The following is a 13,426-nucleotide window of genomic DNA, read 5'->3' on the forward strand; positions in this document are numbered from 1 at the left end:
TATGCGCATAATTAATTAAGTAATTAGACAGCATGATGGAGCACCACTACCTGTGTGGGTAATTAGCATATGTAAAGATTCAATTATGCTTGCCTAATGTGTAAGCGTTGTGTCGTTAACTGTTCACTGCACAATTATAGACTGGTCGATGTAGAGGTGTGACAGGAGGGAACAACAATGGTGGCCCATGACGGAGAGAAGCCTGTCTCGCTTGCAGAAGGGTGTAAGCAATGTTTTTACCTAGCCCTCTGGTTGGGGATGTGGAGCCATAACCACATTGCTTACACCTACAGTATCCAGCCCTTTTAGATCAAATAGGACACATGTCCTGGGGTAGGAGCTAAGGGACTGTTTAGGACTGAGGATTGAATGAGGACACAAGGGAGAGGACAACTTTCCCACACACAACGTAATTCAGCCTGTGTGTGGGAACGCGCGTCACCTGAAGGGCCCATTCTTCCTGAAGCTCTCTCTGAAGGCGTGTTGCTCCACGTCGAAGGAGGCACACTTCCTGCGTAGTCCGGCCACCTCGCTGGCCTGGAGAGGAGCCACCTGCTGTTTCACCACCACCGCCTGCTTCTTCACGTTGGTCCACTTTTCTGGAAGGTCCTAGGGGTAGGGAGAAAGAGACGAGTGTAAGGCAGAGGAAGGAGGGAGAGGGGGACAATGTGTGTTAAGGAGGAAGGAGGGACAGAGACATTAGTAACTTTTCTGATAGCTCCTGGACAGAGAGAAAGGAGGAAGAGAGGGATGAGTATCGGGAGGAGGAGGAGTACCACCAGAAGGAGCAAAGAGGGAGTGGGACAAAACAGAGGGATGAGTGCCAAAAGGAAGCACAGAAGGGGACAGAGGAATGAGAGGAGGAGGAAGGAGAGAGGTAGGAGATTGATGGATTGACTTTGGACAAGGGTCACCTCTAGCTGTTTGTAGACCACGTCAGGCAGCTCCTGTTCATATGTCTTGAGCAGGGTAATGGTGTGTTGGAGCGGCTCAAACATGGCGTCCGTCACACCCTGCCTCTCCTTCACGGCCAGCAGGTGACCCATGACCCCCACCAGGCCACCATAGTCGCCCTGCTCCACCCTGTGACCCAGCCCCTGCTCTGCTAGACTGATAAACTCCTCCAGGTCTAACAGGCTAGAGAGGGAGAGAGAATGTTTAAACGTTTAAAAACAGGTCTAACAGGCTAGAGAGGGAGAGAGAGAGAGGGAGAGGGAGAGAGAGAGAGAGGGAGAGGGAGAGCGAGAGAGAGAGAGAATGTTTAAAAGTTTAAAAACAAGAGAGACAACATGAAGTAGAAGGGTACTTTGACAGAGTGCTCCCCAGAATCCTCTGGTATCTGCCTAACAACCTGTGTGGGATATTGGTAGAGTTAGAGTCTGCCGACCTGTTTGTGACGTGGTCTATGAGGTGTTGTTTGAACATGAGACTCCACTTCCTGACGATGTTGAGCAGGGCACTCTTAAAGGCCCGTCCGTCGACCCTCATCCACCCCTGGAACACACACACTGGCTCCAGACCCTGCACCTCTTCATGGATACGCTCGTATCTGGGGTTACACACACACACACACACACACACACACACAGAGTCATCATTACATACACACTTGCACACACACACTAAAAAATACACTATTTATCTCCCTTACCCATCCACCTGCTCTCTAAACTGCTCCAGTGTAGGTGGGTTCTCTGGGACTCCATCCTCTGCATGAGCCTCTATCTCCTGACTGGTCAGCACGTGGCCGTACAGCAGGAACTGGCGCATAAACTCCTTCCTGTCGTCAACGTACAGGTATGCATAGCGCTCCAAAGAGTTACGGAACTCACAACACGTCGCCATGACGCCCTGCACACGTTCCATCAGCAGCTGGCGCATGTCCGCCAAATCAGCCATGTCTTCCATAACAGCCTGATAGTCGGCAGATTAGAATTATTTTATAGATGATTTTATAGATGACAGATTATAGATACAATACACATTCTAGATGATGGGTTAAAGGGATACTGGGAGATTCGTGCATACCATTTTTATGACTGTAGACTAACAGTAATTGCGCTAACGCTATAGTAAGCCTTGGCTTGCGAAGCTACCGCTAACTTCCTTGATACTGCAGGCAGAGACATAAACATGGTAAAAAATGCCAGAATCTCACAGTATCCCTTTTAGGGTGGCAAACTTGATATATATTATATGACAAACTTGATATATAACAACTCCCCCCCCCCCCCCCCCCAAATTCCCAGGTTTTCCAGAAATCCTGGTTATGTCATCCTGATTCCGGGAACCTTCCAACAGGGATTTCTGGAAAACCGGGGAATTTGAGGGAAAGTTATCTGCATTCTGCAACCATGGTAGTGTTGTAGTACCTGGTAGTGTGGGACGCTGCTGTGCGCGGCCATGCGTGCCACCAGAGAAGAGGTCCTGTAGATGTCATTGACCAGGCTCTCCACCAGGTCATAGAAGCCATCGGCAACTCCGTACTCCAGCGAAGGGTTAAACACCATGTCAGGAACCCTCAGGTCGAGCTGGGCCTCAAACAGAGGGGCCACACCACCACGCTGGTCTGAGGGAGGGAAGAAGGGGGCTGTTTCACAAAAATGTATGAGTCTCGTACAAAGTGCTCGTCTTACACTCAGGAGGGCTCGCCAGCATGTTAGTCCAACCTGAGGTTGATACACAAACAAATGTACTGATCATTCAAGTGGAACGGATCATTGCTCACCGGTGTTGTCGAGGAAGAACTTGAGGGAGCATTCGATGCCGTTGAAGAAGCCGTCTATGACCATGTCATCTATGTACTCCACATAGGCTTTCCACTCCTCAGAACCTGGGTCTGCTCTGAACAACTCCAGGTTACTCTGTCACAGAACCAAGACACCCACACTCAAAATCAAAGAGTAACATGTACACGGAACATGAACCTTTTATTTGTATGAAGAAATGAATAATGCACACATTTTAACCCTTGACATTCGTGGGGATTGGCCTATACGGATATGGTTACATTGAAATGTTTCTGACATAAGACATATGTATGTAAAGCATAATCATAGTACCAATTGAAAGGGAATAGAGTGGAGTTTATGGGAATATCATTAGATCAAAGTTGAGAACAAAAAAACATTTCACCAGACTCAAGACTAAATCCAAACATTACACTTGATTTTCTGTGCGTTTTGCATTTACTGTACTTTTAACAACATCTGAAAATACTCTGGATACATTCAGTAACACGATGAGAATATTCCTGGAAGATGTGGGGTAGGTGCACCATAAGACAAAAAAAACGACAAGGGTTTGAGTGAGGTGACTGATTGGTGTCTCCAAGTGGACACACACCTCTCCAAATTGTGCACAGTTCCTAAGCAATTTCAATGCACTTCTATGGGTCAAAAGAATTGTCTTCAACTATAAAGTGCTTTTTTGATCTCTCCTAGCTGTGCCGATGAGGAACTACAGCAAGCACACTTGTGGTTGTTTTGTTTGGAACACAACTCTGCATCCCTGTTGTTGTTTACGCAGAAACGGACCATTATATATCACTATCTGGGTCAGGTGGGCATCATTTGAAAGCCTGTTCTATTGCCAATATGACTGGTTAAGTTATAAAATACGATCTTACAGTGTTCTGCTTTCACAGAAACAGATGGTAATTTTGGTGAGCAGAGAAAGGTGCCATGGGTGCACACACGTGCGTGTTCCGCTGGGATCCTTCTTCACAATGGGCAGACGTAGGCTCACTCTGTTCAGAACAACCCAGGGTATGACCCCATGGCATCTTGTAACTCTACATCAAACATCATGACCATAAAAGGTGACACTGCATATGACATGTTTTATGATATGGAAATGTGAAGTGCACACTTGGACTCGCGGGGGTTTGGATTGCTTGTCTGACGTCAAAGCCGTATTTATTATAATCCACAACGTCTCATCTTTCAACATGAATTGAGTCCTCTTAATTCACAGCATTTCCCTCACTCAGACAACAAAACATTTGCAAAAGTTGCCAAATTCGCAACTTTTGCAATGATGACTAACACATAACTCCTAATATGGTCAATAAAGTTCCCTGCAAAGCCAGAAGTGTTTATGACCTTCATGTTATTTGGTATAGTCACCTTCAGCAGGAAGTGTATCTTCTCTCCGGAAGAGCGTATTTGGGCGTAACACCTCTCCAGCCTGTCAGCCCGGTCGTCCAGGCTGAGAAGGGTGTCTCTCTTACCCTCCCTTCGGTCATAGAGTGGGCTGGCCAAGGCCCTCATACAGCCCTGGATCTCCTCCACGTGGTCCTTGGTTCTCTGGAGCCTCTTCTCCAGGTCACACACACACTCACGCACTTCCTGGATGTACTCCCAGATACCTGGTCACAAACAGGGGAAGGATTAGCAGCACAACTATTACACTCAACTGAACGACTTGATTAGTGTAGTGTTAGCTAGCTACATAGTTGTCTTTGCTGTCTTCGTATCCAAGATAATTGTGTAGTTTAGAGTGTGTAGTTTTAGAGTGATTATCTTAATTTACCGAGGTTAGCTAGCCAGCTATTTGTCGTCCTTAACGTAGGAGACACTGCTAGCTAGCCAACAGCTAGCCAACGTCTACCGAACAGAACTTCCGCACTCAACAATCCGGTCGCATTTCGCTTCGCTCCACAGGTAGTATCACATTTTTCATTTCATTTCATTACAGTACAACGGCTTGATTTGTTTGATCGTAGCTAGCTACATAGCTAGCTACATAGCCGTCTTTGTATCAAAGATAATTGTGTAGTCTAGAGCGATTTCCTAGGTTAGCTAGCCAGCTATTGTCGTTCTTTTAACGCAACGTAACGTAATCAACACTGCTAGCTAGCCAGCTAGCCCCGAATAGCAGCACAGTAGAAACTATTACACTCAACGGAACGACTTGATTAGTGTAGTGTCAACAACGCAGCCACTGCCAGCTAGCCTACATAGTCAACAACGCAGCCTCTGCCAGCTAGCCTACTTCAGCAGTACTGTATCATTTTAATCATTTTAGTCAATAAGATTCTTGCTACGTAAGCTTAACTTTCTGAACACTCGAGACGTGTAGTCCACTTGTCATTCCAATCTCCTTTGCATTAGCGTAGCCTCTTGTGTAGCCTGTCAACTATGTGTCTGTCTATCCCTGTTCTCTCCTCTGCACAGACCATACAAACGCTCCACACCGCGTGGCCGCGCCACCCTAATCTGGTGGTCCCAGCGCGCACGACCCACGTGGAGTTCCAGGTCTCCGGTAGCCTCTGGAACTGCCGATCTGCGGCCAACAAGGCAGAGTTCATCTCAGCCTATGCCTCCCTCCAGTCCCTCGACTTCTTGGCACTGACGGAAACATGGATCACCACAGACAACACTGCTACTCCTACTGCTCTCACATCGTCTGCCCACGTGTTCTTGCACACCCCGAGAGCTTCTGGTCAGCGGGGTGGTGGCACCGGGATCCTCATCTCTCCCAAGTGGTCATTCTCTCTTTCTCCCCTTACCCATCTGTCTATCGCCTCCTTTGAATTCCATGCTGTCACAGTTACCAGCCCTTTCAAGCTTAACATCCTTATCATTTATCGCCCTCCAGGTTCCCTCGGGAGAGTTCATCAATGAGCTTGATGCCTTGATAAGCTCCTTTCCTGAGGACGGCTCACCTCTCACAGTTCTGGGCGACTTTAACCTCCCCACGTCTACCTTTGACTCATTCCTCTCTGCCTCCTTCTTTCCACTCCTCTCCTCTTTTGACCTCACCCTCTCACCTTCCCCCCCTACTCACAAGGCAGGAAATACGCTCGACCTCATCTTTACTAGATGCTGTTCTTCCACTAACCTCATTGCAACTCCCCTCCAAGTCTCCGACCACTACCTTGTATCCTTTTCCCTCTCGCTCTCATCCAACACTTCCCACACTGCCCCTACTCGGATGGTATCGCGCTGTTCCAACCTTCGCTCTCTCTCCCCCGCTACTCTCTCCTCTTCCATCCTATCATCTCTTCCCTCTGCTCAAACCTTCTCCAACCTATCTCCTGATTCTGCCTCCTCAACCCTCCTCTCCTCCCTTTCTGCATCCTTTGACTCTCTATGTCCCCTATCCTCCAGGCCGGCTCGGTCCTCCCCTCCCGCCTCCGTGGCTCGACGACTCATTGCGAGCTCACAGAACAGGGCTCCGGGCAGCCGAGCGGAAATGGAGGAAAACTCGCCTCCCTGCGGACCTGACATCCTTTCACTCCCTCCTCTCTACATTTTCCTCTTCTCTCTCTGCTGCTAAAGCCACTTTCTACCACACTAAATTCCAAGCATCTGCCTCTAACCCTAGGAAGCTCTTTGCAACCTTCTCCTCCCTCCTGAATCCTCCTCCCCCTCCTCCCTCTCTGCAGATGACTTCGGCAACCATTTTGAAAAGAAGGTCGAAGACATCCGATCCTCGTTTGCTAAGTCAAACGACACCGCTGGTTCTGCTCACACTGCCCTACCCTGTGCTCTGACCTCTTTCTCCCCTCTCTCTCCAGATGAAATCTCGCGTTTTGTGACGGCCGGCCGCCCAACAACCTGCCCGCTTGACCCTATCCCCTCCTCTCTTCTCCAGACCATTTCCGGAGACCTTCTCCCTTACCTCACCTCGCTCATCAACTCATCCCTGACCGCTGGCTACGTCCCTTCCGTCTTCAAGAGAGCGAGAGTTGCACCCTTCTGAAAAAACCTACACTCGATCCCTCCGATGTCAACAACTACAGACCAGTATCCCTTCTTTCTTTTCTCTCCAAAACTCTTGAACGTGCCGTCTTTGGCCAGCTCTCCCGCTATCTCTCTCAGAATGACCTTCTTGATCCAAATCAGTCAGGTTTCAAGACTAGTCATTCAACTGAGACTGCTCTTCTCTGTATCACGGAGGCGCTCCGCACTGCTAAAGCTAACTCTCTCTCCTCTGCTCTCATCCTTCTAGACCTATCGGCTGCCTTCGATACTGTGAACCATCAGATCCTCCTCTCCACCCTCTCCGAGTTGGGCATCTCCGGCGCGGCCCACGCTTGGATTGCGTCCTACCTGACAGGTCGCTCCTACCAGGTGGCGTGGCGAGAATCCGTCTCCACACCACGTGCTCTCACCACTGGTGTCCCCCAGGGCTCTGTTCTAGGCCCTCTCCTATTCTCGCTATACACCAAGTCACTTGGCTCTGTCATAACCTCACATGGTCTCTCCTATCATTGCTATGCAGACGACACACAATTAATCTTCTCCTTTCCCCTTCTGATGACCAGGTGGCGAATCGCATCTCTGCATGTCTGGCAGACATATCAGTGTGGATGACGGATCACCACCTCAAGCTGAACCTCGGCAAGACGGAGCTGCTCTTCCTCCCGGGAAGGACTGCCCGTTCCATGATCTCGCCATCACGGTTGACAACTCCATTGTGTCCTCCTCCCAGAGCGCTAAGAACCTTGGCGTGATCCTGGACAACACCCTGTCGTTCTCAACTAACATCAAGGCGGTGGCCCGTTCCTGTAGGTTCATGCTCTACAACATCCGCAGAGTACGACCCTGCCTCACACAGGAAGCGGCGCAGGTCCTAATCCAGGCACTTGTCATCTCCCGTCTGGATTACTGCAACTCTCTGTTGGCTGGGCTCCCTGCCAGTGCCATTAAACCCCTACAACTCATCCAGAACGCCGCAGCCCGTCTGGTGTTCAACCTTCCCAAGTTCTCTCACGTCACCCCGCTCCTCCGCTCTCTCCACTTCACAGTTGAAGCTCGCATCCGCTACAAGACCATGGTGCTTGCCTACGGAGCTGTGAGGGGAACGGCACCTCAGTACCTCCAGGCTCTGATCAGGCCCTACACCCAAACAAGGGCACTGCGTTCATCCACCTCTGGCCTGCTCGCCTCCCTACCACTGAGGAAGTACAGTTCCCGCTCAGCCCAGTCAAAACTGTTCGCTGCTCTGGCCCCCCAATGGTGGAACAAACTCCCTCACGACGCCAGGACAGCGGAGTCAATCACCACCTTCCGGAGACACCTGAAACCCCACCTCTTTAAGGAATACCTAGGATAGGATAAAGTAATCCCTCTCACCCCCTTAAAAGATTTAGATGCACTACTGTTCCACTGGATGTCATAAGGTGAATGCACCAATTTGTAAGTCGCTCTGGATAAGAGCGTCTGCTAAATGACTTAAATGTAAAATGTAAATGTAAGGAAATGGACACACGTTAAAAGGGCCATCACAGTTTCAAATCTATGTTTGTCAGAAAGTTTTCAGACCTTGAAAGTAAAGTGAAGATGAAACCATGTCCCACAACTTGTGTAGATCCAGCTACTCGCCTCAATCCCTGAAAAAACGTCTGACAAATGTTGAAGTGTAATGTCCCTCTAAGGAAAGCTGGTCAAGGTTGTTACAGTGTTTCCACTGATCTATTCTTAAGCAGGGCACTGAGGCATCCGGTGCTGCCAACCCAACCCCTAGTCTGGTTACCAGCCTGTTTAGCTGTCATTCCACTCCTGCCATGCTAAAAAATCCTCACCATATGAAACAGAGTGGAAAGTTAGCTAAATAGACTTGCACCCAGGCTATCCAACTCCTTCATCTTCTACTAAAACCTCAAAGTGAAATGATAGGGAACTGGCTCCACATACATCTACCATAAAGCAGGCTCTATATAACACCTTGTCCCCTTTAATTATTCTCCATAACTATCCAGCACAGTTAGCAGCACCAGAAGTAACATATTGTTTTTGTCTCCATCTGGCCACACACCTCTCCAAAGTGTGAACACTTCCTAAGTCATTGCAATGTACTTTAATGGGACAAAAAAAAGTCTTCAACTATAAGGTCCTTTTTTTATCTCTCCTAGATCTCTCCTAGATCTCTCCTAGCCAGAAACAAATAACTTTCTTCTGAAACTCGTCAGTCGAGAAATTGGCAAGAAACTGAAGATCTCGCACAATGCTGGGTACTACTCCCTTCACAGAACAGCGCAAACTGGCTCTAACCAGAATAGAAAGAGGAGTGGGAGGCTCTGGTGCACAACTGAGCATGAGGACAAGTACATTAGAGTGTATAGTCTGAGAAACAGATGCCTCACAAGTCCTCAACTGGCAGCTTTATTAAATAGTACCCGCAAAACACCAGTCTCAACGTCAACAGTGAAGAGGCAACTCTGGGATGCTGGCCTTCTAGGCAGAGTTCCTCTGTCTAGTGTCTGTGTTCTTTTGCCAATCTTAATCTTTTATTGCAACTCTGCCTAGAAGGCCAGCATCCCTGAGTCGCCTCTTCACTGTTGACGTTGAGACTGTATTCATAATGTATGTACTGTATATATATATATATATATATATATATATATTTTTTTTTAAACATTGCTAGTCATTTAGCAGAAGCTCTTATCCAGACCAAGTTATAGTAGTGAGTGGATACATATTTGTTCTGCTGTTGCAAGTGCCATGCTCTACCAACTGAGCCACACAGGCTTCTCTACCCTGTCCTTCAGGAAGCGGTGGGTCCTACAGTAGGCACCACCACAACTCTCCCAAACAACACTGTTTGAATCACACTGTATCAATCAATGATTGAAGCACTGTGGCTTAGTCATCTGTTCCAAACACATCTTCTCTCCTGTGGTCTCATGTCATGACATCGCAGTCAGTCCTGTCCCAGAACTGACAAGGATGGAGGGAACATCATGAAATAGGCATGTGAGGAGAATATACAGTAGTTACAGTAGAACAGTAGAGTAATGTAGCCAAGCCCAAGCGACAAGGAAATTGTGGATGGTTTTTGCCCAAGTTGAAACATTAGGGCACCCGTAATGCCCCACTTCCCCCTGTAGTTTTGACCTCTGACCTTGGCTGTTCCAGTTGATGTCCTCCTCTGCCTCTCTGAGATGCGTGTCGATGTCTCTGAGCTGACCCTGGACCAGTGGGTGCTCCACCTCCAGAACCGTGCTCACCACCTTGTTGTATCGCCTCACAGTGAGCTCCAGGTTGGCTATGTACTGCCACAGCTGACCCCTGCTAGTGTACACCTGCTCTGCAGTGTCCGGGATGGACTCTGTCTGCCTGGCCTTCAGGTACTTCACCTCTCTCAGGACTGAGACCAACTGGGGGGGGCGAGGTGGGGTTTCAGGGGGAGGAGATAGGAGGAAGGGAAAGAGAGAGAGGTGGAGGGGGAGAGGAAAAATAACAAGTTCACTGTAGCAACAATGTAATTTACAGTAATGTTGAATACAAGATCATTTCCCCCTAGCAGTACCTGTGGGTTGAAACTGACGGAGTTACGTTTATAGTACCTGTGGGTTGAAATTGACAGAGATGAGGCGGGTAGCTGGGTCTCGGCTGATGAGGGGGAGGTTGAGATTGTACTGGGACTTCTCTCCCACCGTCTCAGTCCATACATCAAACAGCTGACAGGAGTAACTGGGGGAGGTAGTTGGTTATCAAAGCTAGTTAGTTTAACTCAACTCTGGACCTCGAAACCAGTTCCACTGCTTTTTTTTCATCAGGGATTGATTTAAATCAGGGACTGATTTAGACCTGGGACACCGGGTGAAGGCAACGAATTATCAAGTAGAACAGAAAACTGGTTTAGAGAATTAGTTGGTTGAGAGTGTTTCCCAACTCCGGTCCTCGACTACCCCAAACAGCATACATTTTATTGTAGCCCTGGACAAAAACACCTGATTCAACTTGTCAAGGGCTTGATGATTAGTTGGCAAGTAGAATCAGGTGTGCTTGTCCACAATAAAAAATGTGTACTGTTGGGAGTACTCGAGGACCGGAGTTGGGAAACACTGGTTTAGAGACTAAGTTAGTTGATCAATTAACAAAACAAGTAACACATTCCTATTACACTGTTAATGCTAAACAAGCTACTGCAGATTTCAATGAACTGTAATAACAGACATTTGTTTCTCTAATGAGCCACTGTATTAAAAAAAAGAATGCTCTTCAGTAACAAACAGAAACATGCAGCGAATGCGACTAAACCAAAATGAGGATTGAGAACAACACAGACATATCAAATCTAAATGTATTGGTCGCGTACATGAATTTGCAGATGTTATCGCAGGTGCAGCGAAATGCTTGTGTTTTTATCTCCAACAGCACAGTAATACCTAACAATTAAAAAAAAAAAAAAGTAAAATAAACAATACACACATTATCCAGAAAAAAAAAGAAAATAAGAAATATCAGAACGAGCATTGTCAGAGACCGGAATATATATATTTATAAACTGGGTGGTTCAAGCCCTGAATGCTGATTGGCTGACAGCTGTGGTATATCAGACCATATACCATGGGTATGACAAAACATGTATTTTTACTGCTGGTTCCCAGTTTATAATAGCAATAAGGGACCTCTGGGGTTTGTGGTATATGGACAATATAACACACCTCCTCGGGCCTTATTGCTTAAATATACAGTACCAGTCAAATGTTTGGACACACCTACTCATTCAAGGGTTTTTCTTTATTTTTTAACTATTTTTTATTTTTTAACTACATTTACATTGTAGAATAGTAGTGAAGAAATCAAAACTATGAAATAACACATGTAGTTACCAAAAAAGTGTTAAACAAATCAACATTTATTTTATATTTGAGATTCTTCAAAGTAGCCACCCATTCCACAAATGACCTTTTAACAAGGCGCACCTGTTAATTAAAATGCATTCCAGGTGACTACCTCATGAAGTTGGTTGAGAGAATGCCAAGAGTGTGCAAAGCTGTCATCAAGGCAAAGGGTGGATACTTTGAAAAATCTAAAATATAAAATATATTTTGATTTGTGCCTTTTTTGGTTACTACATGATCCCATATGTATTATTTCATAGTTTTGATGTCTTCACTATTATTCTACAATGTAGAACATAGTAAAAAATAAAGAAAAACCCCTGAATGAGTAGGTGTGTCCAAACTTTTGACTGGTACTGCATATATTTAGACATATAATGGTGTGTTTTGTATGTAAACAGTATTATAGTGACCAGTGTCCAATGACTTGACTACAGTATAAAGTGAGTAAAAAAGTATGTAAACACTATTAAAGTGACCAGTGTTCTCTATATACATCGGGCAGCAGTCTCTAAGGTGCAGGGTAGAGAGAACAGTGAATGAGGCTAGAGGTGACTGTTTAACAGTCTGATGGCCTGGAGGAAAAAGCTGTATCTCAGTCGGTCGGTCCCGGCTTTGATGCACCTGTACTGTCTCCGCCTTGTAGATCATAGCGGGGTGAACAGGTTCGGGTGGCTGATTTCATTTATTGAATCTCTCACATACACAGGGAGTCTAGTAAAGGAGGAGGAACATACAGTAGGGGACGACTAAACGGATTCATTCACTACAGAGAACAGACAATATGTCAGGCTCCTGGACGGCTGTACCAATCTGTAAAGAGAGTGTTTATGGCGAGGGCTTCAGAGCACTGAGGTCCTTATTGGGTTCCTGCTGATGGTTCATCTCCCGAGTTAGGCACAGCAGACGCTGAGGCAATCAAACGCCTGGGCTAAAACTATAAATCAGTGTTTAGTGTTAGCATAATGACCTGTGTGTGTGTGTGTGTGTGTGTGTGTGTGTGTGTGTGTGTGTGTGTGTGTGTGTGTGTGTGTGTGTGTGTGTGTACACGTGTGTGTGCATGCGTGTGTGTGTGTGTGTGTTTGAATGCCTTTAATAGCTGACTGGAATACGTAAGCAGCACTGCTGATTACAACTGTATAACAAGGTCCCTAAAGTCTGACTGGAGTGAGCAGGGTGCAGGGGACACATGTTGTTCATCGTGGTATTTTAGATTGGGTGCAGTGGCAACAATGGAACGGGTGATATTGTACATTTGATGCAACAGAATGTGAGTGGTTATGTGAGTGGTTATGTGAGTGGTTATGTGAGTGGTAATGTGAGTGGTTATGTGAGTGGTAATGTGAGTGGTTATGTGAGTGGTTATGTGAGTGGTTATGTGAGTGGTTATGTGAGTGGTTATGTGTGTGGTAATGTGAGTGGTTATGTGTGTGGTAATGTGAGTGGTTATGTGAGTGGTTATGTGAGTGGTAATGTGAGTGGTTATGTGTGTGGTTATGTGAGTGGTAATGTGAGTGGTTATGTGTGTGGTTATGTGAGTGGTAATGTGAGTGGTTATGCGAGTGGTTATGCGAGTGGTTATGCGAGTGGTTATGTGTGTGGTTATGTGAGTGGTAATGTGAGTGGTTATGCGAGTGGTAATGCGAGTGGTTATGTGAGTGGTTATGTGAGTGGTAATGTGAGTGGTTATGTGAGTGGTAATGTGTGTGGTAATGTGAGTGGTTATGTGAGTGGTTATGTGAGTGGTTATGTGTGTGGTTATGTGAGTGGTTATGTGTGGGTAATGTGAGTGGTTATGTGAGTGGTTATGTGAGTGGTTATGTGTGTGGTTATGTGAGTGGTTAT

The 13,426-nt window shown here is 46.6% G+C and overlaps 1 protein-coding gene across 1 annotated transcript in view; it reads right to left on the minus strand.

The window, feature by feature from the left end:
* The window catches only part of dnah9 (dynein, axonemal, heavy chain 9), a 141,668-nt gene that overhangs the window by 118,331 nt on the left and 9,911 nt on the right, over positions 1 to 13,426 (minus strand). Inside the window, exons 12-20 of the mRNA XM_029684902.2 lie at positions 10,298 to 10,424; positions 9,853 to 10,108; positions 4,128 to 4,369; positions 2,729 to 2,864; positions 2,373 to 2,569; positions 1,652 to 1,914; positions 1,388 to 1,549; positions 915 to 1,137; positions 443 to 609 (exon numbers count right to left, since the gene is read on the minus strand). Of these exons, the coding sequence (XP_029540762.2) occupies positions 443 to 609; positions 915 to 1,137; positions 1,388 to 1,549; positions 1,652 to 1,914; positions 2,373 to 2,569; positions 2,729 to 2,864; positions 4,128 to 4,369; positions 9,853 to 10,108; positions 10,298 to 10,424 (1,773 nt within the window). The remainder of the gene's footprint in view (positions 1 to 442; positions 610 to 914; positions 1,138 to 1,387; positions 1,550 to 1,651; positions 1,915 to 2,372; positions 2,570 to 2,728; positions 2,865 to 4,127; positions 4,370 to 9,852; positions 10,109 to 10,297; positions 10,425 to 13,426) is intronic.

The sequence above is a fragment of the Oncorhynchus nerka genome, linkage group LG16, assembly GCF_034236695.1.
Source record: "Oncorhynchus nerka isolate Pitt River linkage group LG16, Oner_Uvic_2.0, whole genome shotgun sequence".
NCBI lineage: Eukaryota > Metazoa > Chordata > Actinopteri > Salmoniformes > Salmonidae > Oncorhynchus > Oncorhynchus nerka.